Source organism: Gavialis gangeticus, unplaced genomic scaffold (genome assembly GCF_001723915.1).
Source record: "Gavialis gangeticus isolate Ggan-Ray unplaced genomic scaffold, GavGan_comp1, whole genome shotgun sequence".
NCBI lineage: Eukaryota > Metazoa > Chordata > Crocodylia > Gavialidae > Gavialis > Gavialis gangeticus.
Window position 1 is genome coordinate 5004664 of NW_017729006.1, and position 27273 is coordinate 5031936.

Genomic DNA, 27273 nt, shown 5'->3' on the forward strand with positions numbered 1-27273 from the left:
TTTGCAAGGGCATATGGTTTCAAACTTTTCTCTATAAGCTTGAGGGCTAGAAAGTCTTTTTAATGAAATCTGAGCTTTTTTTCCGTCATCACTTGATGTTGGCAGTTGTGGGGGAGGGGATTGACAATGACACCAACGCACAGGAATGTCATGAGAGCTGGCAGCATTGAACCTGCATGATTTTAGAAGGAAATCCCACCCTTTGAGGAAGGGGAAGAAATGTTTATAGATAATTTTTAAGTGCTATCAACTTCAGTCAGCTCAGGGATTTAGAATCATAGATATTAAGGGCTGGAAAGGACCTTGAAAGATGAGTCCAACCCCCCTGCTCTGGGCAGGAATACCACTGAGATAAAATGATCCCAGCAAGGTGTCTGTCCAGTCTCCTCTTGAAGACTTCCAAGGTAGGGGACTGCACCACCTCCTTGGGAAGTCTATTCCAGATTCTAGCAGTAATCCTGGTAGGCGAGTGGGTGGAGTGGGAAGAGTACAGATGAAGTAGCCAAAGGTGCATTAAAATATAGTTCATGACCATGACAAATATATGCAGACAATATTTTATGAAAAAATACATTTTATATTTAACAGATGGCTAGCATTTGACCAGAGTCACTGAAGGTGGTTCCATTTTTTTATGTTCTAAAAAGACTGATTAACCTGTTGTAAAACAGATGGGTCTATCACTCTCTAAGGACACAATTTTGTTGTTTTAGACAAGTACTGCACATTTTCATAATTGTTCTGGATTAGGAGAAGAAAAGGGCATTGTGGGTCTTGCGGCCAATAAGACAACTAGGAAAGGGTTAGTCAGCTGTCAGAGGTCGCTGCACGCCAGTATCCTGCTGTGAGCATCAGCAACTTCACCAGTAAGAGTTGTTCTGACAATACATTACTTTTTATGCCATTGGCCATGTGTTGTCAGTTAGAGTTTTTCTGAACTGGAATAATACTTGAACTCTGCTGCAGAGACTTAAATAATTTTATTTCAAATAAAAGACAGAAAAAAACTAGTTTATATTTCTTCTTGAAATATAACATTTGATAATGGAAATGAAATTTACATTTGATAATGGTGAGTGGTAAACAAACAAATGTGAGTGGTGGGTTTTTTCCAGCAGTGATATGTATTTCTTACACTAAAAGCTAGAAAACTAGCTAATCTGTGATTTTTTTTTTTAAATCTGAGACCTCAGAAACAACTTCTGTAGACATGGAATAAGAATAAAATAGGGCCTGATTCTATGTGGATCTTCATGCCATCTTTTGCAGCTGTGTGCACATTTTCCTAACACTGTCACCTACATGTGCAGGTTTTGGTGCTTGGAAATTTGGTTGTGCATAAACATGGTCTGAGGGTATGAAAATCTGAACCATAAGTTCTTTTCCCCTCCCCTCTCAGATGTTGCAGTTCAGGCAACCACTTTTCCTGTTTCCTGTGTCCCAGTCAGCATCTCAGTTTAAATATTTCTCATCAACATTAAGTCTGCTCTTAAGCTTGTGGGTTGGAGTATGTGGAGAACAGTTTTGAAAGTCAGGTGTGTTTTTCCAAAGCCTCTCAAGCTATAACAAAGCCTACATGATAGAGCCAATGTATTTATATAGAAAGGTGGAGATTTTTTTTCTGGAGGAGATCCATCTGGAGGCTTTTGAAGGCTGCTGATAAGATGAGAGAGAGGCTAAGCCTGGCCTGTAAAAACACCACTTTAGAAATCTCTTCTTCTGCTGTTAGGTTCTGATAGGGGGGAAAAAAGTGGAGTGGTATTTGTCAACATGTCATTGAATTCTCAGTATGTTTTACACTTCACTTAGATCTCCTCGCCTCATTCTTTCCAGTGAAGTTTTCTGTCTGCCTGTGCAACCAGCCAGCTGGGCTTAAGGCATTTTGGCCATGGTCCTGCCTCTTTAGCCTTCTCTAGCTCCCGTTGGATGCTCTGCACTCCAGCATTGTATGGAAGGCCCTGCAATTTCATGCCCATGAATGCAAGTGCTGAAATTCTGTTTGGCTTCTTGTACTGTTTGAGCAAGAGGGAAAGGCTCCTTTTGTCTTCTATGTAAGGGGTATGGTTGAATCTGGTTCTAAATTAACCTGTAGCAATTTTAAAAGAACTTGGGAGGTTTATATCCTAGTCACTTAAAGATGTTTTGTAAATGTTTGACCACATCTGTGATTAGGAATTCTTTTTCCGGGGGTGACAGCAAAGGCTGTGCAGAAGAGTTGAGCCAGAACCACTGCAGATCAAAAGCTCCAACTTAAACCTCTGTGAAATCAAGAAGAAATGGCTTCTGCTGAACAGGGCTGATATTTCTGACCTCTTTGGACAAGCTCAGTCTGGGGTACTATCATGCAACGTTTGTCATTTTTTCCTGATTTCCTCTCCTCTGCAGCTGTCCAAAGGAAGCAGCTAGAAGTTGACAAACATAATGAAGAATAAAAATTGTCATTGTCCAGCTGGAGTAAAACCAGTTTGAAAAAACATTTACACACAGTTTAGACTGAAACTGAAATACTAGGAACATAATCCATGCTAACTAGTAGTTTATGGATTAAATTGGAACTCAACCCTTACTTCTTTAAAATATATTAAAGCCTAGTTTATACCTAAACCTTGTACTGATGCAACTATTTTGTTCAAGGTTATCATTTTTTTCTTACCCTAATAGTGAAACCAGCATTTGCCCAAATGTAGATATAGTTATCTCAGTATAAAGGAATGGATACTAGTATAGTTATTCCCCTTCTCATATGGAGATAGTCTGTATGAAGCAACTTGAATTACACCACCATAGTTAAAAGTGATGTACCTTTCTAGTGAGGTTAAGACCTATTAATTTAGCTGAAACATCCACACTGCACTGGATACTGTGTTTTATGGTGTATATGTTACAGACATTTGCCAGGAGGTAATGTGGGGTTGCCAGGTAACACTGCTGTACTTGCAGTTAAAAATCTTCCACATTGTTCCTTCATAAATACCTATTGAAAACACAGGGTGTGTTTACAAAGCAAAACAGAGGAATGTTTGTGGAATGTGTTAGCCTACCTGTGTTAATTTTGATGTAGCTGGCATGGATACCAGTAGCAGTAGAAATACAATGGCAGAAGCTTTAGCAAGAGCCAGCCACCAAAGTATGTACACAAGGTCCATCTCATCTTCTGGTTGTTAGAAAGCAAAGCAGCAGGATGGGGATTGAAATGGCTGTTGTTACCTGGTAGCTTCATTTTGCACATTAATTTAGTTGTGTAGACATCCCTACAGATGTAGCACTTTGTCGGGAGGTCTACACAGCTGCTGTTCATGTGCTTGTCATAGGTTTCTTGAATGGTGTAGGCAGGGATGATCCTGCCTTGGGCAGGGGGTTGGTCTCCATCAGTGGGGACCAACCTTTTTGGCAGTTGTGCCACATGTTAGCCCTGCACCTCTCCTGAGTGCCATTTCAATCCCCATCCTGATGCTTTGCTTTCTGCTTCCTACTTCGTGCTCCCTGCCCAGTCTCCTGCTCTGCTTTCTGCTCCCTTCCTGATCTGCTGCTCTGCTGCCTGCCCACTTGCTTCTTAATGTGCTGCGTACCACACACACAGAGTCTGCCTGTGCCACCTTTGGCATTCATGCCGCAGGTTGGCCATTCCTGGTTTAAATGATCCTGAGGACCCTTCCAGCCCTGCTTGTCTATGTTTCTCTGTGAACTAAGCAAGAACTTCATTGTCATAAATTAGCATATAAATCAGCGTAGCTCTGCTTGTAGTTACTGCCTTAGTTTAGACTGACTGGTAATTTGGCCTATTACAATAGACTTTCTCTTGTCAGGCCTTCACAGATTTGTTCCTAGTATTTAGCCCACACAGGGTGTATCTACCTGTGATATTAGTGCAATGCAGTGAAGTCTGGTGCAGTTCACAGTGTTTATTAGTTTCCTGCGAGCTAATAGGGCCAAATGTGTAGATGCTGAGACTTTACTGTAGAGCTAAGAAGAGTGACTTGAAACCCTCTGGGATAGAATACAGGGAGAACATGGTGAAGAGGATATAACTGTAGGAGTCTATTACAGACCTCCTAACCAGGAGGAAAAGCTCAACCACGAATTCTCTAGGGAACTAACAGAGGCTGCATGCTCTCGATGCATAGTTATCATGGGTGATTTCAATTGCCCTGACATCTCATGGGAGGAGCATTCAGCCAAATCTGATTTGTTGTGCAGCTTCCTCACCTGCACTGATGAGCTCTATCTGACTCAAGAAGTCCACGGGTTGACACAAGGTGAGGCACTGCTAGATCTGGTTCTGGTCAAAGGGGATGATCTAGTGAGCAACTTGAGGATTGAAGGGAAGGTTGGTGACAGTGATCACGAATTGATCACCTTCCCTATTCATTGCAAAGCTGGCAAATCAGTCAGCAATGCAGAAATCCTCAACTTTAGGAAAGATGACTTTTACAAGCTTAGGAGGTTGGTTGTTGAGGCCCTGATGGATCATGATCTGACAGGAAAGGGTGTCCAAGAAGAGTGGTCGCTCCTTAACGACGCAATCCTAAAAGCACAAGGCAAGTTCATTCCAGCCCATAGAAAAGATAGTAAAAGGGCTGAGAAACCCCCTTGGCTAAATAGGGAACTCATGGACCTCCTCAATCTTAAAAGAAAAGCCTATAAGGGATGGAAGATGGGAAATACCTCTAAGGAGGATTATGCATAACTGGCCTATACCTGTATGGAGCAAACCAGAAAAGCTAGGGCAGATATCCAGCTCAGGCTGGGTACAGGAATCAAGGACAATAAAAAATTCCTTTTTTAGATGCATAGGAAGTCAGAATAAAAATAAGGGCCACTTTGGACCCCTCCTGAATCAAACACCCAGAAAAAAGCTAATCAAACACCCAGAAAAAAGCTAATCTCGTCAATGTTTACTGTGCATCAGTTTTCCACCAGGCCAAGGGGGTCACCCTGCCTGAAAGGACACAGAACTATGCAGGTACAGATGAGCATATGCCTACATTTAGTGAAGACCTTGTGGGGGAACACCTTGAGAGACTGGACATCCATAGGTCATTAGGCCCTGATGGAATGCACCTAGGAGTACTAAAAGAGTTGGCTGACATCATAGCTGAACCATTGGTGTGGCTATTTGAGAAATCGTGGCATTCAGGAGAGGTTCCTAAAGACTGGAAGAGGGCTGGCGTGGTGCCTATCTTTAAGAAAGGAAGGAAGGAAGATCCTGGGAACTACAGGCCAATCAGTTTGACCTCAATCCCTGGTAAGAACTTGGAAAAATTATCAAAGAATTAATCAACAACAGACTGACAAAAGGCACCATTCGGAGAGACAGCTTCATTTTGGGTAGGTCATGCCTGAACAACCTAATCTCCTTCTATGCCCAGGTGACACATCACCTGGGTGGGGGGTGGGGAAGGTTGATGTAATTTACTTGGATTTCAGAAAAGCCTTTGACTTGGTCTCTCATGATGTCCTCATGGAAAAACTGGGGAACTGCGGCCCCAACAACCTTACAGTCCAATGGCTCAGGAACTGGCTCTGCAGTCAGACCCAGAGAGTGATTGTTGATGGAACTGAGTCAGCATGGCATATGTTGACCGGCAGCATCCCTCAGCGTTCAGTACTCAGACTGGTACTCTTTAATATATTCATTAACAATCTGGATTTGGGTGTCAGAAACAAACTGGCTAAGTTTGTGGATGACACCAAACTATGGGGAAGTGCTGTTACGCTTGAGGATAGGCTGGGGATCCAGGGTGACCTGGATAGGATCACAAGGTGAGCAGATACAAACCTGATGACCTTCAACATACGTGCTCCACCTCAGGAAGAAAAACCCACATCATACCTATAGGCTTGGCAGTGTTACACTCACTAGCACTACATCTGAAAGAGACTTGGGGGTCATGATTGACCACAGGATGAATGAGAGTCACCAATGAGATGCTGCAGTCAGCAAAGCAAATAAAACTCTGGCATGCATCTACCGATGCATCTCAAACAAGACCCAAGATGTCATTGTCCCACTTTACTTGGCCTTGATGAGGCTGCAGCTGGAGTACTGCCTCCAACTCTGGGCTCCACACTTTAAAAAGGACATGGAGAAGCTCAAGAGAGTCCAGAGAAGAGCCATGTGCATGATAAGAGGTCAAGAGAGCAGGCCATATGAGGAGAGGCTGGGAGGCATGGGACTCTTCAGCTTGGAAACGCATAGGCTAAGGAGGACTTGGTGGCAGCCTATAAGTATATCAGGTGTGTACATCAGGACCTGGGAGAACATCTTTTCACCAGGGCTCCCCTAGGGAAAACAAGGTCCAATGGACACAAACTGCTGGAAGACCATTTTAGACTGGACATAAGGAAGAATTTCTTTACCATTCAAGTCTCCAGAGTCTGGAATAGACTCCCCCCAGAAGTGGTGCAAGCACCTAACTCTGGACACATTCAAGATACATTTGGATGGTTATCTTGCTAGGGTCCTGTGACCCCAGCTGACTTCCAGCCCTTAGGCAGGGGGCTGGACCAGATGATTTTGTGAGGTCCCTTTCACCCCTAACGTCTATGAAATCTAATTAGTCAGCTCTGCAGTAAACATCTCATGTAGCCATACCCAATGCCTTCTAAGATAACTTCTGAGTAAAAGGTGCAGGGCACCAGCACACAGGCTTATATATCACTTAAACATTCAAAATTAGTTTTATGCTCAGGGTATAGCCCAAGCACACTTCGTAGAGAAGTAACGCTGGAAGGGACCTCAAGAAATCACATGGTCCAACCTGCTTCTGCTTGCATTTTATAGCTCCCCTAATCCCCATTCTCACTGGATTATATAATTCAGTATGTCAGAGCCATTGCCAGCCATGTCAGAGCAGAGTTAAGGCTGCCTCTGTCTTTCCATTATGACTGTTTGTGTGTAACTTATAATCTAGCTGTAAAACTGTATTTATACAATTAATCTTGAAACATTAGGTTTTAGTTCATTTTTAATAAATGATTTTCCAACTTTTTTTTTTTACAGGAAAAGCATTTAATAAATGCTGCATTTTGGATTCCTTAAATAACAAGTTTGGATCGAGGTAATCAGTGGGTGCATCTACATGTGCACTTTACTGCAGGATAGACTAATTAGCTCTGTAGTAAAGTGTCAAAGTCTACATGTGTGCTGGTATTAGGGCCCAGTAAACAAATTAACTCTGCCATAGGATAGTATTGTCGGCAGAGTACTTTACTACACTGAAACACATGAGTAGATGGTGACTGAGGGTGTAAATTGTGCCTAGTCAGCTGGGGACCTGCTCTGCCCTGGCTCAAATTGCTGCTGTACCAGACACACATGTAGACACTGTGCCCAGGAGCAATTTACTCCAGCACTAACTGCTCCAGACTTTATTGCTTTTCATTAATTTCACATGTAGATGCACTGTATATGTAGCTGTTTGTAGTTGACTTGGAATAGATCTTTTTCTTTTAGAGCCCTAAAAAATTCAGATCGCCTGTTTCCTCTCCATGCTGTATCCTGATGATGCTGCAGCCACTTCTAAACCTTGCTGGAGCCTAATATTTTTAAACTCTTGATCTGTCCTTGTCTAAAAGCCAGAAAATCCCTCTTTGTCACTGAAGACAAGAATTAATCAAGATTCAAGAAGGGATTGATATTTTTATAGATATCAGGAATATCTACAGTTACAATGAGCTAAATTTTGGAAGGGATAGTAAACCTCCTGCTTCAGTGCTAAGCCAATCTCCATTAGAGATCAGAATAAGAACTAACGTGCACTGTGGGGTCTTTCTAACTAACTCTCAAACATCTGGCATTGGTCACCATCACAGGCCGGATGCCAGACTAGATGGCCCTGGGGTCTCATCCAGTATGGCAATACCTGTGTTTCTAATGCTTAAGGCAGCAGGAAAGGGAAAATCAAATACCCAATTTAAGCAGTGTACACTGTAACCAGCCATTATAGTGTTAGATGCCTTTAACTGCAAATAGTAGAAGCGGTAGTAATATCCTCTAGGCTATACAATAATAGTTTGTCAAAGATATCTTTACAAATACATGCCTAATGGTAAAACAAGCAAACAAAAAGCCATGTGCATGTGCAGTAACTGACCCCTCATAGGCTGGCTGCTGCTTCAGGAGCATTCTGTAGGGGTGACCCCCTCTCAAATGAAATTCTGTTATGTGCTGATAACCCCTTTGCCTACTGTTGTTGATGTATCTAGTGCATAACCCTAATGTTAGGATCTGATCCTTCAGACATTTCTCATGTTATGTGGAAACCGACATTAAAGTCTGCAGACTGGAACACAGCAACACAAAATTGCCCCTTTGACTACTTGTTTTTCACATCTGTCCAAACTCTCTCTCTTGTGCCAGTCAGAATATTTATACTGTGTGTTCCTGTTGGTGGGTTCAGTACGGTATCATTCTAGTTCCATTCCTGTTATGTGCTGAATAGCCCTTCTTTCAAGAGCTGTGCTCCAAATTCTCTGCCATTCCCCTGATCCAGTTATTTCCCCAACTCATCAATATCATTCTTACCTTTGAAATCTACAAAGCGTCTCAACTTTTAACAAGTAGATACAATAAATTATATTGGGATTTGGGTAACCAGATTTTAAATCCCATATCACAGTTTTTTAAGGAAGGAAAAGGAGGCAAGTAATATATCATACTAGCGTCCATTCTAAATAAAGAGGTAAAAATCAAAGCCTCTGCCTGTGAATGATGGGCAGTGATTTAACTGCCAGTGATTCTCCCGGCAACTGACACAAAGGAATCTCTGAGTCTCAGAGTTGAGGCAGCAAGCTCAGTGTCAGCACTTGCCTAGGGAATAGAAGAAAACACCACTTTGTCTCTGCTTTCACTGCTTAAGCATACACATCACTCACTAGTAACCATTTACTGTGCTGTCAAAATTGTTTCAAGAAAGATTTATATGTGATTAATGGTAAAATGTATATTAAAAGGTGGACTTCAACCAACTTATTTTCTTTTAAAGATGTTTTGAATGCATTCTTCATTTCCATGCCATAGATGTGCCTGTTGATCCCAGTAAAATAATGGCTTGCAGTGCATTAAACTTACTTTTGGAGCACTTCCTCTGTATAGTGTACAAGGTAGCATTGGACTCTTTTCCTTTACCAAAAGTGACCGCACAAACATGCACAGAACATGATTCATGACATTTCATTCTGAATTGTCCAGTGGGTAATTGCAGTACAGAAACCAGAGAAACAGATGTAGACCCTAAACCCTGGCTGTAAATTTTTGTTTTATGATTATAGGTTTCAAATGTGCTATGTCACACTGACAAATATACAGTAACACTGAAGGAAATAGATTTTTTACTTGAACTTTTGGTTTTTATTTCACTTGTGACTAAGAATATGTTTATTGTAAAGTTTCTGCCACCCCAGGCTGACAAAAAACAGATCAAAGTTGGGCTATAAAATCAGAAGGTTTTTTTGATGGTCTAATGAGAAGACTTTGCAGAGCTCTTTTCCACTTGAATGTGTATAAGAATGTGATAAGAGTTTTAAAATATGTGTCAATAATTGATGCTTCATTACATTTAAATTAACTGAGTTAGAAATATACATTGATGGGATAATACAATATTATAGTTAGGACCAGTCCTGTAGAGTGTGTATGTCTGTGGGTGTTAATAATAATTTCTTGCAAATATACGTTTTTGAATGTGGCTTTTTTGGTCTTATGCTTAAAAGAAAGAGAGCATACAATTTACAGAGAAGCAAGACCTTGGAAGAGATAACTAAACTAATTAACACATTATAGAAAGTGGAAGAAGTAGAATAGAAGTGAACTGTTAGATTATTTGAAGAATTTGTTAATTACACGTGGATTCAGTAATAACTGTAAGCATTATCACAACTATAATTCATAATAAAACATAATGAACAAGCTGGCTCATTTAGCTATAGTATGAAAAAGCTATCTTATTCAATTCATATGCAGTTAAGCATGATTTACTGACACACATTTTCAGAAGTTGCCAATGACTTATCTGCATTTAAAAGTACTGCAAATAGGCTTTAAATTAAATTGATTTGATAAGAACTGTTATAAAATAAACATAACAATATTTTTGTGAACACTATATTATCCCCTGTAATTCCTCAAGGTAATTTATATTTTTTCTTAGTCTAATCTTCCATGCTACCCTAGAGGCCTGGACTGCAGAGTCCCGTTCCGTCCCAAGTTGGGAACTGGCAGAAGATGCATTTTGTATAAATCTTTCTAGACACCTTAATCATGATGCATTTGACATCCCTAACATTTCTTGTAGGCTTATCTTAAGAAAATACATTTTATTTCACTGGAAAATAGCATCTTTTAAAGAGTCTTTGTTGTCCAAGTCAAAAAAAAGAGAAAAGAGTAAAAGAATCTTTAGCAACATGATAAAATCAGGTTTCAGTCAAAGGTGTACCATTTCTTTTACTCCCACCTTTTAATAGTGAGACAAGTGCTTGATATGCTGAAATTTGTTTTAATGTACCGAAACAAACAGATCTCTTACTTGAGTAACCATGACTTGTATATACTTTTCACATGGCAATATAAGTGCCACTTAGAAACTTGGTTGGAGCAGTTTCAACATAGGGTAGGAGTGACAAACTAAAAGCCCTTGGATGCCAGTGTTAAATTCCAGCTCTATAGTTCTTCTACCAAGATGGGAGATGGAAGGAGATTGTGCCTACTGTGGAGGCAGATAAGTCTCTTCTTTCTAAGAGGCAAAAACCCCAAACCATTAAGAAAAGCTTTTGTTTTTATCTCTTCAAAAGGATTTCACTTCCAGATTACAATAGGCCTTTTTGTTGGGTTGTTTGTTTTCAAGTATGGATATATCAGTTTCAGGGGACAAAGGTTTTTTTTTCTTAACTTCTTGAATCTTTGCAGAAAGTTTTGTTAATACAGTCTACAGGCATTGTCACCAAGCTTTTAATGCATCAAAGGATTTTCTGCAGAGAAAGAACATCACATCCATTAGGCAAGTTGGGCAGGTCCCAGAGTGAATCTCTTGTCAGTATTTCTTTTAGTTTTCCCATAAGAGCCTTTTCCATACACAGGATTCCCAGCTGCACCAGACTGACTGTGACATTTGCAAAAGTATCTGCTGTTTTGGGGTGCTTAACAAACAGGGTCCAGTTTTCGGAAATGTTGACTCACCAACAAAATCAACTTAAAGAGGAAAAGAGTTTCTAAGACACAAAAGGAAGTAAAGTGCCCATCTCAATGGAAGTTAAGCTCTTAGCTTCCTATTGTGCCTGTGAAAATTTAACCCAGGAGCAAGACAAGCTGTAAATGCTCAGACCCAAAGTTTCTAAAGTCAGGTTCTAAAACCGAAGATACTTTGGAAATAATTTTAATGGGAGGTAGCGGGTAGGGTGGGGAGGAATGATTCAGAGCATGGTAATATATTTTATTTCCCCATTATTAACATAGGAAACCATGCAAGTAAAAATCAGATGGAATTCATACCCGTAAGCAAGATTGTATAGAGAGCAGGTTATTTATATAAAACAGTGAGAGCAGCACCAAAATATCAATGAGATGGCTGAACCTAGCACTTTTGTTAATGATGATCTAATCAGGTAAAGTGAGCTGAGGGGATCAGAGGCTTCTGGCCAGAGAGCTGGCAAGGCACTGTGCCCAATGTACATCTTTAGGCTGTAAGAAAATGTTCTGTTTGCCTGAGAACTTAGGAGCAGGGGCTGTTTATCAGCGGCTGATTGATCCTCATGATGCCTGAAGGAGAAACCGAGGATCCAGAAATAACAGAATAGAGAGGGACACATCCTGTCCTCCTCTGTCATCCCGAGATGATCCCTCAGCAGCAATACTGAGGCAGAAGAAACTTATTTCCACATTGGACCCTCTTTTCACAATGTGTAGGGAGCAGGTGCGAGAAAGGATCTGCTACTTCCTGGACTTGCCTTTGGTGCCCCATTAGATGGGTCTCCTCTGAGGGAGCAAGGGTCCTTGGATCTGTCAAACCTGTGGTGGCCCCATAGTAGCCTGGTGGGGGGCAGACTCCTGTCACTCCCCAGTGAGCAGAGCAGCACACAACTCAGAACTTAGGTTGTACTTACTTGCCTGGGATTTGCACCATATTGAATATTCATCCTTCTGTATTTAAGTAGGGTTACCATACATCTGGGTTTTCCCAGACATGTCTTCTTTTTGGGTCCTTCCATCTCTGTCCAGGTGGTTTTTTAAAATATCAGCAAATGTCTGGGATTTTGCTTTGCCTCTGCTTTCCGTGTACTTCCTGGCTTGCACTGCTTGGGGCTGGAGGGAGCAGGGGAGGGGCTTCACGTATGTCAGCTCAGAAACCCCAGCAGCTGCAGGCAGGTAAGGTCAGGGCTTGGGGGGGTGGGGAGGTGTACACAAGGGGACCTGGTGGCTGCCGCAACTGGGCCTGTAGCGAGGCAGGGAAGGTAGCCCCTCCAGCAGAGGAAGGGCTAGGGGGTCCTTCAGGGGTCGAGTCAGGAGTGAGGGGCACCGGAAGGGCTGACGAGGGGGGGGGAGGAGAAAGGGGATGTGGGTCAGGAATGACCAGAAGCGCTGTGGCTTGGGAGTGAGGGGCATCGCAGGAACGGGGGCAGGCTGCAGGTTGGGAGTGAGGGGCACCAGCATGGTCTGGGGAGCAGGGTACAGTGGGTTGGGAGTGAGAGACAGCAGCGGGGCTAGAGGGCTGTGGTTTGGGAATGAAGAGCAGGGGCAGGGCATGGGCATATCATTGGCCCTCACAGTCATATTACCCCTCCCCCCAGCTATCCTCTTTTTTGAAACTGGAAATATAGTAACCTTAGTTTAAGCATCTCTGCCTCTCCCACATCCTGCCTCCACTCCTCTCCTCAAGTCACCAGGGTGCATTTCAGTGCAGATGTTGAGATTTGCTGAGATCTATATATAGCCGCAGTCCTGGGTCACGTTCTGCATCTCAGAATCAGTCCCCCCATGTGGAAGCTTCTCTGTTCTGGTGATGAACTACCCCACCCCCAGATCTCTGCATGTCTTTCAGTAGCACAGAGCACCCTGCAGAATTGAACTCAGGGTGGATTAGGTGCAAAGTTTCATTGCACTGAAGTTTGGAGAGGTGGTGGAGGTTGGGGAGGAGGGTGTTGTTCAGTGTACAAAGCACTCTGCCCTCTCCTAGCTATGGGCCCATGAGGATTCTTAATGTAACATTTGTTTGGGCTAGTTTAGAGATGCATGTTCCTGCTCTGAGCATAGGGTGGGACTAGATGACCTCCTGAGATCCCTCCCAGCCTTATTTTTCTATGATGGATGTTCTATCTCTAGCCTGGCAGGGATTCCTTATTACTTATACCAGCCAAACAATTAACCTGGGATTAAACAGAGATGCATTTTTTTGTGTGTGATGGTTCTCAGTACTTATCTGCCCAAGCTGAGAAGTTGCAGGGAAGTTGCTATCTATCAGCAGCTGTGTCATGGTGCTGTAGCAAATAGGATCCCCATGGGAAGGGAGGGGGGCAGAAGATTTTGGAAATCAAATAGAAAATTTAAAATAATCCACATACCTATAAAAAGCTGATGCACACAAAAAAAGGGGTGCTATGCACACATCACCCAGAAGGAGCCTTTGTGCCATATCATCCCTGCCTTTGTTTTTATTTAATCTTACTTATTTAAAGGTAAATAAAAAAAAAAAATCCAAAGACTACAACTAGTAGTTGCCTGCTTCCCTGCCTGTCTGCTTTTGCAGGGCTGCTGGGAGTTTTTAAGCTGTGTGAGAATCCTGGGAGTTGGTGATGTCAGACTGGTTGGGTCATTTGAAGGTTAGCAGCCTGGGAAGGGTTCATAGAAAGTTCACTCGCATATATTAGGCAATTCAATCTTTCATTCTGTGTGACACAAGTAGTAGGAAGTGAGCTGTTCAGAGGCAGAAGGATCTATTCATTCCTGAGGGGGATCCTGAGTTCCTATCAAAGCAGTTTTATTCCTGGGACTTGGGTGAAATGTGTGAGGTGCAAAAGATTGTATATTCGGCAGCAGCCTAAGAGGCAGGACTGATTCTGAAGGATTTCTGCAAAAAAATGACTGGAACTGAAACTTGGAGGGCGGCTTGGTTCCCCCTGTCTTGCTGGATTGGCTGAGCAGCCTGGAAAATGGTAAATGATCATTTGGATCAATTACAGGCTTTTAGCTGTGTTGTCTGTCATAATTCATGATTCTGGTCTGGGAAAAAGACCAACAGCCTACGTGCCAAAAAAGGGGCAGAGTTTGATGGAGTTGGGTGTACTTTTATATGCCATTTTCCTCCACACCTAGAGAAAAGCACTTTTGCAGGCATTCTGTAGAGGGGGAATCATGTTTGACTGTATGGATGTGCTAGCAGTGAGCCCCGGTCAAATGCTGGATTTCTACACTGCGAGTCCGTCTTCCTGCATGCTCCAGGAGAAGGCTCTGAAAGCATGCTTCAGTGGATTGGCACAAACAGAGTGGCAACACCGGCACAGTGCTCAATGTAGGTCCCATTCTTATTTTTTCTAGTTCAGAAATATCTATATAGATATATATATTTGCATGCATTACAATCCTTTTCATTAGGTTTAGTGGGAAAAGGGGGGCTTTTGGTATGTGAAATGTGGTTGTGCAAACATTTTTTGCGGGGGAAGGAGGTTGTGCTTTTCCCATTTTACGCAGTGTATCAGCGCTTAAAACAGCTTTGCAGTTAAGCAGAAACACTCAAAATTATAAGAGAGTAAAGCACTTTTTAAATTCTAACCACTGAAGAAGAAATTTGCATATCTCTGCTGTAGTTTTTTTTCCTATGCCTCCCTTAATTGAATTTCCCATCACATCCGATAATCCAGTTGCATATTTTTCTCATGTGCATTTCAGCCGTGCAGCTATGCAATTAAAATGCCATTTCGTACAGTTTTTATAAAGACTTTAAACTGTATGGTGTTGGTGCTGATCTCAAAATCAGGCAGTAGTTTTAGGCTTCCCTTAATGTTTCCCTCCCAAAGAAAAGGCAATATTTCTTTGTACTGACCTTTCTGCCACCTTTCTTCTTTACTTTGTTTCTATAAGAAGTTGCTGTTTTGCTAGAAAACTACTAACTGTGAACACCCCTTGTGTTTAACCATCAATTATTTCCATACCTTCAGGTTTAGTCAAAGTCTCAGACTAGCAGGAGAGGAAGCAGAGTTACTGGTAATGTAGTCTAAAAAATGTGCTGTTCTGTTATCTGATCTTGACATGGTTCTTAGGAACGTAGACGGTAAACAGTGGCAGTGTTTTAACACCATAGTTTTAAGTTTGAGAAATGACAAGAAGTACCAGAAAGCATCACCTTATACTCTGCATAAAAGAGCTACCAGGATGCTCCACTGCTCTGATGGTGATTTAGATAAATTACTTAGCTATCTATCAAAATGTTTTTAGCACACTCTTTGACACTTCAGTGCAGCATTAGCTGTACAATGATTGAAATTTCTGTTTTTCAAAGAGGTCAGAGTTGCATAAGAATAAATGTAGCTTTCCTTTCGGTATGGTTTATCCAAGGAGAGAAAAAAAAACCCTAAAAAAACCTGCCCATGTATCTGGTGAATTATTTTCTTTATCACGCTCACCGAAACTTTTTCATCAGACTACTGCATCAGGGTGAGTAAACCAATAAGAATAGCATTGTAAAAGCCAATGACTACTGCCTTACAACATTTTAAATATTTAACATCTTTGCATTTAAGAGAATTTGACTGGGAAAAAAATCAACGTTGTAGATTTTTCCCTGGTAATTTTCAAAATATTTCTATATTTGAGATACTAAGATGTGAAAGAAAACCTATCCCTTTTAGGCAAACTGTTTATTATGAAAATAGTTTAGCAACAAAACTTGAGATGTTATAATGAAAAAGTGTTTTCTTTTTACCATGATTAAAACTTTAACATGAGTTCAACTATATGATACTTAAAAGGGACTTTTCATCTAAGCAACTTTCCTTCATTAGTACACAAATTCCATAATATAATAACTTGCACAGGAAAAATACAATTTAGTCAGTTTCTGATCCTTTTTAAATATAGGATCTTTTAGGTGAAACTTTGCTTGTATGCACTTTCCCATGCTTTGTTGCTAACCAGAAACATGCTTCTTAAAAAATGAAAAATGTTGTGCTTGTTCTTGGACAAGTTAAACATAGGATTACCCTTATCAGAATGGAACTAGTGGTAAATATGTCATTTGCCTAGGGCCTGAGATAAGAGACAAGTGTTGATAACAGTAAAGTTGAACTAATCAAAAAAACTCATATGACCAAGAGCAAATAAAGAAATACGGAAAAGTGCCTTCAGGAATTCAGTCACGTAATTTTGTAGGTAATACAATTAAACTTCACTGCAGGGCAACTTAAAATCAGGCTGAACCTGAATTATAATTTGATTGGCTGTAATTCGAACTGTGAATGTTAACAACATATAGAGCAAAGCCGTTTACTTTTTTACTTTCTAAATAGTTTTCAGTTTAATTTATATAGCTAACTCATTTTTTTTAATTTTGAAAAAATGAGTAAGCACTGTAACCGCGTGTATGTGTAAATGAACACACTTTAAAATAATTAAATTTTATTGGCATATTAATCACTTTATCTCATACTTCATGTAGGTGGTGACAAAGAACAGATTTTTGTGTTACACAGGGCAGAATAACTTAAAATGTGCTCCAGTGCCATAAATAACAGTGCTTAATTTTAACCACAGGTATTTCCCAGTTCACTTTCCTATTTAGACCTCTGTGGTTTAGTGTACAGTAATCATGGCTAACATTCAAAAGTCTCAGGCACTTGGTAGGTAGTGGGTCTCGGGGTGAGGGGGCTTATGTGGGTTTTTTTTTTTTTGATTTGTTTTAGCTCAGCTACATAAATGATACACCTGCAGCAATCGATTTAGGCTTTGCAAATGCTTCTCTGATCGAGATGGGGAGTCTGGAATAACAATTAAATTGATGTTAAGGGAATACTGCATGCATACTGGAGACTCAGAGCAGCCCAATAACAATCCTGAACAGCATCAGTGCTTCTACTAAGATTCTGGTATAATGGATCATTGCTGCACTTAATTCAGAATACTGTCTCCAACTTCAGCCCATCAGTCCCATTCCAGTTCATTGTGCAAAATGCAATCCTGTGATCTTATGAATTTTCCTAGACTATGGAGTCTATGCAAGCTGAAATGGAAGGTAGGATACAGTTCAAATGTAACTTTGCACTTTATGCATTTCTGATTCAGTTAGTCTGAAAGTTCATCTCTACCCTGCCTTCTGCCTGACTTCAGACTAACATGGCTAACTACATCTCTCTTATCTTTCCCTTTGGTCTCTCACAACGGTTGGATTTGTAGCCCAGTCATAAACTTTACATTATATGATATAAACTGTGTGTGTGCATATATGTATGTATTTCATGTGGAATTAATTACTGTTATGGATGTTAATACTGCTATGGATTAAAGAGAAGAAATAGTTCACTTACGAAAGAAGTAATGGACTCAAAGAACAGGACTAAAACTGACCAAAGTTTTAAATGCAACTTGTAAACACTATTAACGCTTGAGTAATTTGGTTCAGTATATCAAAATCAGATAACAGTAATTTGAAAAAAAGGAGGCTGAAGTTAAGATAACAAGAATACCTGATTTATATTTTTAAACAGGATATAATTTCTTCTTTCTTGTTGCATAGCTGTTGCCTCCTAAAAATGAATAGGGATTGAGTAATGTCCATTGCAATGTAAGTCAGGATACGAGAGAAAGCCAGGTGTAAGGAATGATAGATTTACTTCTGTCCTAGAAATTCTTTTATAAATGTGTGCGTATAATTTCTTTAACAGGAATCCTAAATAAGGTGGCCCACAAACTGGAACATTCATGTAAGGCAGGGTTTCAGGAAGTAATATCCCCTTGAAAAATGTAGCATATTTTTTATCATTTACAAAAATAAATTTGGTATAGCTCAAAGGTACGAGTGTCCTTGAAAGCAGTGTATACAGTTGGTGTAAGCCAAGTAGTATATAGTCCTTAGGCAAGAAAAAGTCCAAATGGGCTTTGGTGGGAGGTTTGGCTGGATAAGACCTGGTGAATGGACAGCCTTTGGTAATCTTACTAAAAACAAAACCCAGAAGGCTGAATTTTGCTTCTAAATTCTAGGTTTCTTTTAATGTGTAGACTGAGGAGGTTCTTGTTCTCTGCAGGCTCTGGGAGTCCTAGAAAACATCTGTGTCCAACAAAAAAACCGTGCTCTATTTTCTTTCATTTTTCTGAATTGATAAACAAACATTTTGAAGTGCAGGACTTGAAACCTGCATTCCAGAGTATCAAATGGCTGCAGGTGTGTTTGGTAAGTCACATGCTAGTGTCACGGAAGGCAAGATCTATTCAAAACAAGTTATTTTCTTTCAAGTTTGTTATAAATTGTACTGCTAGATGATTAGGAAGGAGCTGTTGAAAGTTGCATACTTTACTTAAAGTATCTGTGCTTGATCTCCTGAAGTGTAGCCAATAAAAAAAGACAGCAAGTGAAAACACAGTACAATTATTGAAATCTGTCATGGCTTTCTGCGACTATCACTATTTGGGTCAAAGTAAATGTCTTCTGAGGCGCTGCATTATGCTGCCTTCTTTGCTTTCTCTTTAAAAGGCATGACATAAGTATTTTTTTAACAAATGAATTGAAACTAGAGAGCTAATTCTGTATTTTAGCATCTGATGCATTCAGCCTGTGGCCTGCAAGCCATAATGGAAGCACACCGCTGTTAGACCCTCTTGCAGGTGCAAAGTGTCAGAGGCACCAATTGCTAGTGCTAATGTAAAACAGGTTTGCAACTGAAGTGATGGCCATTGTGCAGAAAGGGCCTGTGTGGCAGAGCTGAATCTCTACTTAGAAGACTGTATTTAGACTGAAGTTATGAGGACAGGGGGAAACTCCCTTTTAGATATTAAAGTTAGTTATCCTTATGTTTACTGACATCCCCACTTACCTCTTTGTGAGTACACTTTACAGAAGCCATGTTCCTTACCCATGTATGTCTCTTCCCTGCACTCCTACCCTCCAGCCAACCACAGCTAAGGGGCTTTACACTTGGTTACGCCAGTAATGAAATGCACCAGGCTGCAAATTACACTTCCATCTCACTTACATGCCCCAAGTGCCTATTTTGTTCACCTAAATTATACACCACCCTTTCACAGATGATGAATTGAGCCTACATTATACAGTAGGATTTTAGATCTTCTAAAAGGAATGCTTGCAGGATAATGATGGGTAGACCTGGCTCAGTGGCTGTGTATTCTGAAATGCTGTGCTGTATAATGTTTCTCTGCCTTGTGCTCTCATTGCTGTTAGACTCAGTCCTCTTGAACTCAAAGATTAGAACTGTGATGAGTTTCTGAATCCATTTCCTTGACCTCAGACATCTCTTTCTCTTTCCCAATTCCTGTCTGGAAAAAGGAAATCAGGAATTGGCCTCAGCGACAGAACGCTGAATTCAGGCTGCAATGATCGGGGTGACAATTAATTGTGATTTCAAAGGGTTTTCCAATTCTCCACTAGTTGTTGTGTAGAGCCCAATGAGGACAGATATCAGTTCATGCATAAAATAGCCAAGAAACTTTAGAGGAAATAGGTTTTACCCTTTAGAAGCCAAAGGCCCTGGCAGCAGTTGAAAAGGAGGGTGGAGCTGTACTTTTCCCCTTCCTGTACTTGGATATTTTTAATTATCCAAACTTTCTGGGACAGAACAGGGCTGCCTTGTAATAAAGCCTATATAACACAGATGTCTGAACGGGCCTGCTGTCCCATGAAGGCTCCTGTACTGTAAAATCTTCATGCTGAAATTTTAATTCTGTAGAAAGATAGGTAAATGCCTAATATATATTTTTAAAAAACCCAGAAAATCCCCCACTACTCCCAGTTTTATATCACTGTGTGACTGAGAAATCAGTTGCCCTCGTACGCTGTACTGAAGTCCATCCCTTCTGGGAAACAAATGGTACAGCCCTTCCTGCCAGGATATACTACCAAAGGTGTAAGCCTGGGAACCACAAAAGTGTGACTGAGTTCTGCCTTGTGCTCATGGACATAGGCTAGGGACAGACATTCAAAAAGCCCAAGTCTGAATTGATTCAATATTTGCAGGTTAGTCTAACCTGCCTGGATTGAACTGATTTGCAAGTGAATAGACATTCACTATTGATTCTGGAAACTCAGGCAGATGCCTGTAGTGGTTCAGGCTAGAAGCTGGGGGGTGCTAGAGCAGCCCTCCCTTCCCTTCTGCAGTGGCCAAGAAAAGCGAAGCTGAGGTGGGGAGAGTGTGGCTAAGCTGTTCCCTAGACAGACAGGTCTGCCTCTGGGCAGCGCTTCCTGCCAGCTGAGGCTGGAGCTGCTGCCCAGTGCCTGGACATGCGCTTATCACACAGGAGCCAGCCCTCAGCCTCCTTCTGGTAGCCTCTAAAGCTCAGCTTCTGGCTGACCACTGTGCTACATGCTCCTGCAGCCCAACCTGGCTAGGCCCCGCATGGCTGAGAGCCAAGCTGCCGCAGCCTGCAAAGACGTGTCCTGAGAGCGCTGAGCCCCACCTGCCCCCGAAGCCAGCCCAGCCCAGCACTGCTGGCAGCAGGGAAGTGGTCTGCCTGGCTCCTGCCACCGCCTGCCCAGCTCTGGTCCTGCAGTGATGCCTGGGAAGCTCCAGGGGAAGGAGGTGGGAGGCAGATCCAGTTACAGCCACAGGGGCTGGGGAATGTGCTCGTCTTTGGCTCCCAGCTCAGGCAGGGTGGGGTGGGCGGACATCTCCCAGCCCAGCGCCACCCTTCCCTGGGCTTGGCCCCAGTCCCCACTTGCTGTCTTCTCCCAGCCCCTGCTCAGCGCCAGCCTCAGCCTCATAGGAGATGGGGGATGAAAGGGATGTCAGGGGTGGCTAGTACAATCCCAGCTCCAAGCAGGGCCACTCCCAGCTCCAGTGTCCTGGGCAAGGCTCTGTGTGGGTGGGCACCGGAGCTCTGCAAGGACACAGCTCCCAGCTTGGCACACCACTGCCTTCCTGGGAAATATGAGTCTCTTCATGTCAGGCCTCAGCCTTCCCAGTCGCAGCCTGATGCACTTGTCATGTGGCTCCCTGCCAGGGTGGGGCTCTCTCCCCCCTTCAGGGATTAGCTGCAAGACCAAGCAGCAACAGGGACGTTTCCCAGCTGGGGCTGCACAGGGGACAGGGTTCACCTATGCCTTGGCACTGCAGGCTCAGCTGGCCCTGGGGCCACAGCTCCCAGTAACCCCCAAGGTCTTCCAGTAGCCCTGGCCCCTGCCCCACTGCCTTCTCCTGCCACCAGTGTGCCGCCCCCCCACTCCACACCCACCAGTGGCCAAGCCTCCCCTGCCACCTGGCCCCAGCTGCCCGGGGTATCAAGCAGCCACCAGTCTCTCTCTGGGACTTGGTGGTCCTGTCTTGGCCCTTGCAGCCACCTGCCCTGAGCTGTCTGGGCACACGGTTGCCTTCCACCATTCACTGGGGCTCCCATCCCATCCTGGCCCTTTACAGCTTCGTTGTCATCTTTCCCCTGTCCCATGTCAGGGGGAGGGGGGAATTAAGCCCCCTGCCCCCTTTCCCTCAGGCTACCTCATCCAGCCATGTCCCCTGCTCCTGCCTCTGGAGCAGCAAGTGAGGGTGGGTGGGAAGCCTGGCAAAGGCTGCTGTGCCCCTTGGCAGGCAGACCTGACTGCACTCCTGAGCAGGGTTTCCCATCCCCACCCCTTCTCAGCTAGTAGGAACAGTGATAGCGCTCTGGCTAGGGAGAAGAGGGGTGGGGACAATCCTGTTGCACTGGAGTAGACAGCCCAACCTAAGGCTGCAAAGCATGCTGGGATGCTGGGGGACTGTGATTTAACTTAAATCAGGAATGGGCCTGGAACAGAACTTCCATAAACTGGTTTGACCCAAATCAGTTAAGTCTGATACTACATTCAGCCAGGTTTATCTTGAACCAGTTTGGGCCATTTTGAAACTGGTTAATGTGCACTGAACTTATGTTCTGTTACAGGTTTAACTCAGTTTCTGATCACTTAAACCGATTTATGTGTAACTTCTGTCCCTAGCCATAATGTCCACATCCATGCAATGTGACCCATACTGCTACTTGCCAGTGTCCAGACCCTCATAAAACAAATGCAGCAATGAAAATGCAAGGTAAAAAATGCTTATAACTATTCTAAAATGGCAGAATAATCACTCCTGCTCTAGGCACCAATGTAGGAGGGCACAATGGCATGACTGATAGGCAAGGACAGACAAGGGACTTTCCTTTGGTGGCTGCCCTGTCAGGACAGAAGTAGTTAGCCATGTTAGCCTGAAGTCAGGTAGAAGTCAGGGCACGCTTGCACTTTATAGACTCACTAAATTTGTACTTTATAGACTTGTATAGCTTTCAGGAGCCTGAGCTCACTACATGAGATGCTGTGAGGAAGTGACAGGACAGGTGATCTGTTGGAAGCATTGTTCCCAACAGCCAGTCATAGAACCTAGAAAGGAACCGTAACTGGGTAATGGGATACATTTGAATAAGGGCAGCTCAGTGTTGTGTGGGGGGGGTTGTGACATCATCTTGAGGTCTGGGACTGCTAATCTGACCCTTTTCCTGAAATTCAGCACAGGCTGTGATGCCTGATGTCACTTGCAGAGAAGCAATTTAGAATGCAAGAGGAGGAGTGTTCCTAGGTGGAAAAAATTCCCATGTTGGAGGCATTAAAAATGTTATTTAGTAAAAGAAGAAAGAGCAAAGAAGTGCAGTGAGGCCATCTAAAAACAGGAAACTGAAAGTAACTTTAAATTCTGCCCCTGGCAGTTTTTTGTGGATTTACAGTCACATTTTTCTGTCTCTTTAAATCATTTTCCTCTCACACTTGAAGCAGAAAAAACCCAGGCAAAGAGTAAAGGATGCTGCTTACCAAGTTTCATAGTCTGCCCCTTCAAGACTTCAAGGAGTATCCCTTATATCAGGAGCAGTTCTTTTAAAATCTTCTTCAGATGAAGTGGCAGTTGGAGGGCAAATCCTGCAGCTGACTACAGATGGAGAGAAGGCATTATCAAATTAATTAAATGGCCCAGTAAAGAAGAAATTACTAATTATTTTTCTGTGCATTCTTGCAGTCACAGCAATCTTTGCTTTCACTTGCCACTGTAATTAGTAAAACATTTTTAGCTAGAACTGAGAGTTTTATAGTGCTTCTTCAAAAACAGCTTAAGTACTGTTTATGCTTTTATTTTACCTGGCTTGACATTAAGACTTTTAAAAGTGATAGCCTAACATTAGTCCTCAGAGTCTGTATTTTGCACCTTCAGTGGCCTGGTTTTCAAAATTGGAGAGCATCCAGTTATTCCCTTAGTACTTCTGAAAACAAGACACTTTATTAGATGCCTAAATATGGATTTAGAAACTTAATTTTAATATTAGGATCCTTTTTTTTTTTTTTAAATCTTGGGTAATCTTTCTAAAGCACACTAAAAAACAAACCAACCACTTGATTCATCTACCCAAGAAATGCAGCCATGTGGGGCAAAGTAGGGTATCCATTTAACAACTCACAGCAACAATACACAGTATTTAAAAAAAACCTAAGCCTGACTTATTCAAAAAAGTGCAAATCTTAATCTCCAAATGGTGAGCCCATGAAGTTTCTCTAATTGATTAATTTCTCACTTCCTTGCATTTATCCTCTCATCGGTGACTACATCTGAGGGGGTTGCAAGTGTTCCATTATGGCCCACAGTTTAATAGAGAACGTATTATCAGAAGACATTCTTCCCTGCTGTTCACACCTGGAACTTATCTCATCTATAGTCACCCTTGTGATGACTGCAGCCATTGCTTAATTTGAAAAAGTAGTTTTTAGGAAAGTATGTAATCCATGTTGAGCTTCACCTATTGTATTTCAGCTATTAGAAATAAGAGTTTAAAGGTATCATGTGAGCAACCAGCTGAGCACAGATCACCAGCATGGGTTCCATGGACTCCCAGTGTGTAAACCTCTGCTTCGCATGACAGTTGGGCAAGGGTATCATGTGGTTTAAGAACACATGCCCACAAAGTTAATTTCTTTGCCTTTTTAGTCAAGAGTTAGGGAAAAGATCCATTATTACTAACTCTACCTTAAAATTCTGATAGAAGTTTTATAGCATCTGAAAATATTTTTGTTAAAAGAGAGAGATACCAGTTAGCAAGTCAATATGAAGAAACCTAAGGGTGTAGAGTATTTTTCTTCTCCTGTTGAACAGAATGAGTTTTCTTTCTATGGCATATGTAAATTTAATATGCTAGAACTAGAGGGAATGAAAATGTATACATACAAATGGAACTTTTATAGGTTTAACTAGGTTAACGCTTGAAGCTGAATGAGCATTAATAAATATTGAGAGTGTTTTGGATCTTTACCAGGAAGGATTGTTAAAGTTCATTCCTAGTTTGGAGAGGTTTCTGTTTTATGCACTTCAGTGATTTAAATTTTACCCTTTTGGTGCATCCCCTGAGAGAAGAACAGGTAAATGTCTAATGTCAAGGATTTGTTTTAGCACTGATTAGTTTCACTTAGCGATTTGGAAGCTCTGTTTCCATGGGACCATATTATTCTTCCTTAGATGTGCATTTCATGTTTAGAGGGAATCTTTATGTGATAAAAATGCATTGCAACATTTAGATATAAGTTTTTTTTCTTTGCAGAGCCTGATCCTATGAAGTTCTCTCTGCACACTGTTCCCATTGACTATGCACAGACTGCTGAGCCCTTTGCACGCTTACTCTTCTTACATGTATGAAGCACTATTAAGAGCCAAGATCAGCCTCTCTTTGTCCTGGATTTTGTACAAACACTCAATTTAAAGAGACCTTGCCCTGAAGGGATTACATTATAGATACATGGCATAGACACAGATGGGAGGAAAGAAGGACGTATTCTACATTTCAAATTGATGAAACCAAGTCATGGAGAGATTAAATGACTTGCCCAAAGCTTTGCAAAATAAAGTCAGTGGCAGAGTCAGGAAGTAATTTTAGGTGTCTGTCCTTAGTTCTGTGCTTTATCCACTACTAAACAATCTATTAGGTTCTTAATATGCATTATATGAGGAAAGTTCAGAGACTATATAGGCAAATAAACAACTAAACTGAAAATCTGTTGAACCTTCTCATTCTACATCAAATTCTAACTAGTCTGTAGTTCCCAAAAGTTCCTGCAGCAGTCTTTCATATTACGTCCGTATCTGCACCCCTTCTCGTCACACTCTCTTCCTCAAAGAAAACAAATTATTTTATTTTTTCTGACGGTGCATTGCTGGTAGTTTAACAAAGAGTAAATTAGGTTGTCTGTCCGCTTTCCATGAACTAATGTTGGCCTTTCTTCTAGTACCAGTAACCCATTCTGACAATAGTCATCCCTGTGCCAAGTGGTAGCAAATTATCTGACACCTTGAAGGTCAGCCTCTTTGTTGAGTTATAGTCTATATCTAGCTTGTTTTATTTTCATGTACACACCAGTCCTAGAAGAGAAGTGTTCAAATAGGGTGCAGGGCAGTCCTGTCTTTTCAGGAATCTCTGTCTAACCATAATGCCTGGTTTCCAAGGAACCACACTGCTTCAAGGATGGACTCTATCAGAGACCATGGCAGAGAGCAAACTCTTCTACTGTTTACACGGCTCCTTCTCCAAAGCCAGGGTTTGAGTTATGGGGAACCTTGGGAGGGGGGAGGGGTTGAGCCCCCCCCATAAGAAACGAGAGCCCCCCTTGTAAGATTTGAAAATAATAATCTGGGGAGGTCTCCGATTTTATTAATGCATTGTGATGGGCAGCCCCATTTTTTTGCAGACTTCCCCAAGAGTCAAAGTGTAATTCGAACCCTGTACAAAGCCCGCTGTCTCCACACGTAACCTTGAATAATAAAAACGAAGAATACCCCAGCATGCCTTCCCAAGACTGAACATTTGCTCACACGGTGAGAAAAGGAACTTGGAAGACTGTGTAACAGTGCCACCTGGTGATGCCTGCCATGTCCATACTACTTTTACGTACCACTGAGATGGGCATCTCATAAAAAAGAGGGATGCTTTCCTAAGAGAGACCAGTAGCCATAGCCCTTTAGCTTGTACCACAAGGCAAAGGACTGTCTATAAAAGTCTTATATATGTCTCTCTCTTTCCATCATATTCTTAGATTTTCTAGCAGTTGCTCTTATTTTTTCTTCTCTCACAGCCCTGAGTTTCAGCGTATTTATTTATTTTTCAATGTTTTAATTCAGTAGTCTCTTTCAGGAATTTAGTCTGGTGGGTCATCCTTAGTGTCCAGTTTGAAACCCTTTCAGACCTAGTTTTCTGTTATGGCTTAAAGGTCTGTCTTTCCCTTATACACCCACATTTTGAGCACAAAGATGGGAAACAGTAAGACATTGAATTATGGCAAAAACTTGTCTCCAGTCTTTGTGCTCAAAATATTATTTTGTATTCATTTTATTAGATAAAATATTTATTTTCAAGCCCCCTCCTCCATGTGTTTCAGTAGTACCTTTGACCTGCATTGTTCTGGCTGAATATATTCATGTGTTCTCCAGACTAGTTATGTGAGCTGCCACTATATTTTTTCATGCATTATCACCCTCACTTTTCTGAGACTGTGCAGAGTGGTATTTATTATCTCTCTAAAGTTTTACTGTGCAGAAACACTTTTTGCTCCATTGTATGAAGTCTGAGCTGACTCACATCCTTTCCTTATCCACTTCCTTTGTTTTCTGCATATTTGGGACCAGATTCTGCAAGTCTTCTGGGTATACAAATGGCAGTGACTGAAGTGAGAGCTGTACTTGTGGAAGGCTTGCAGATTGAGCCTTGAAGGAAAAGCCTCTTCTCTATGTGATGGACTCTACTGTGTGGTTGTTAACATTTTGAGGTGGCTGTTTTATGGAAAAACAGAAAGAACTGAGTCACAGCACTGTTTTACCTGCTTTCCTCTGCAGCTCTGCCTTGCCATACTTTTTAACTAATATGCATGTTTTTTCTGTTAAAAAGTGAAAAAAGACCTGAGGTAGAAACAATGCAACTAATAGATATTTAAATTAAATCAGAATATCAGCTTGCGTGAAACACACATATTTGCTTCTTAGTCACCGATTTTTTGCCCATTTTTCATGAGAAATGCAGATTGCACATGATAACTCACCCTGAAATATTAAAGCTTCCAGGGCTGCATTACCTTTATTTCTTCATCAGAG

The 27273-nt window shown here is 41.8% G+C and overlaps 1 protein-coding gene and 1 long non-coding RNA gene across 3 annotated transcripts in view; one reads left to right on the forward strand and one right to left on the reverse strand.

Moving 5' to 3' along the window:
- Positions 1-27273, forward strand: part of RARB (retinoic acid receptor beta) — a 387901-nt gene that overhangs the window by 214263 nt on the left and 146365 nt on the right. Inside the window, exon 1 of one of the 2 annotated variants that reach the window (XM_019508769.1) lies at positions 13895-14501. The exons of the other annotated variant lie outside the window; for it this stretch is intronic. Coding sequence (XP_019364314.1) covers positions 14345-14501 — 157 coding nt within the window. The 5' untranslated portion in view covers positions 13895-14344. Of the gene's footprint in view, positions 1-13894; positions 14502-27273 lie in introns of those variants that run through there. 2 annotated transcript variants of the gene reach the window in all.
- Positions 1476-13676, reverse strand: LOC109291685. Its single transcript, XR_002095921.1, has 2 exons — positions 13555-13676; positions 1476-2402 (listed from the first exon to the last, which is right to left on the reverse strand). It is a non-coding gene; the product is annotated as an uncharacterized LOC109291685 (long non-coding RNA).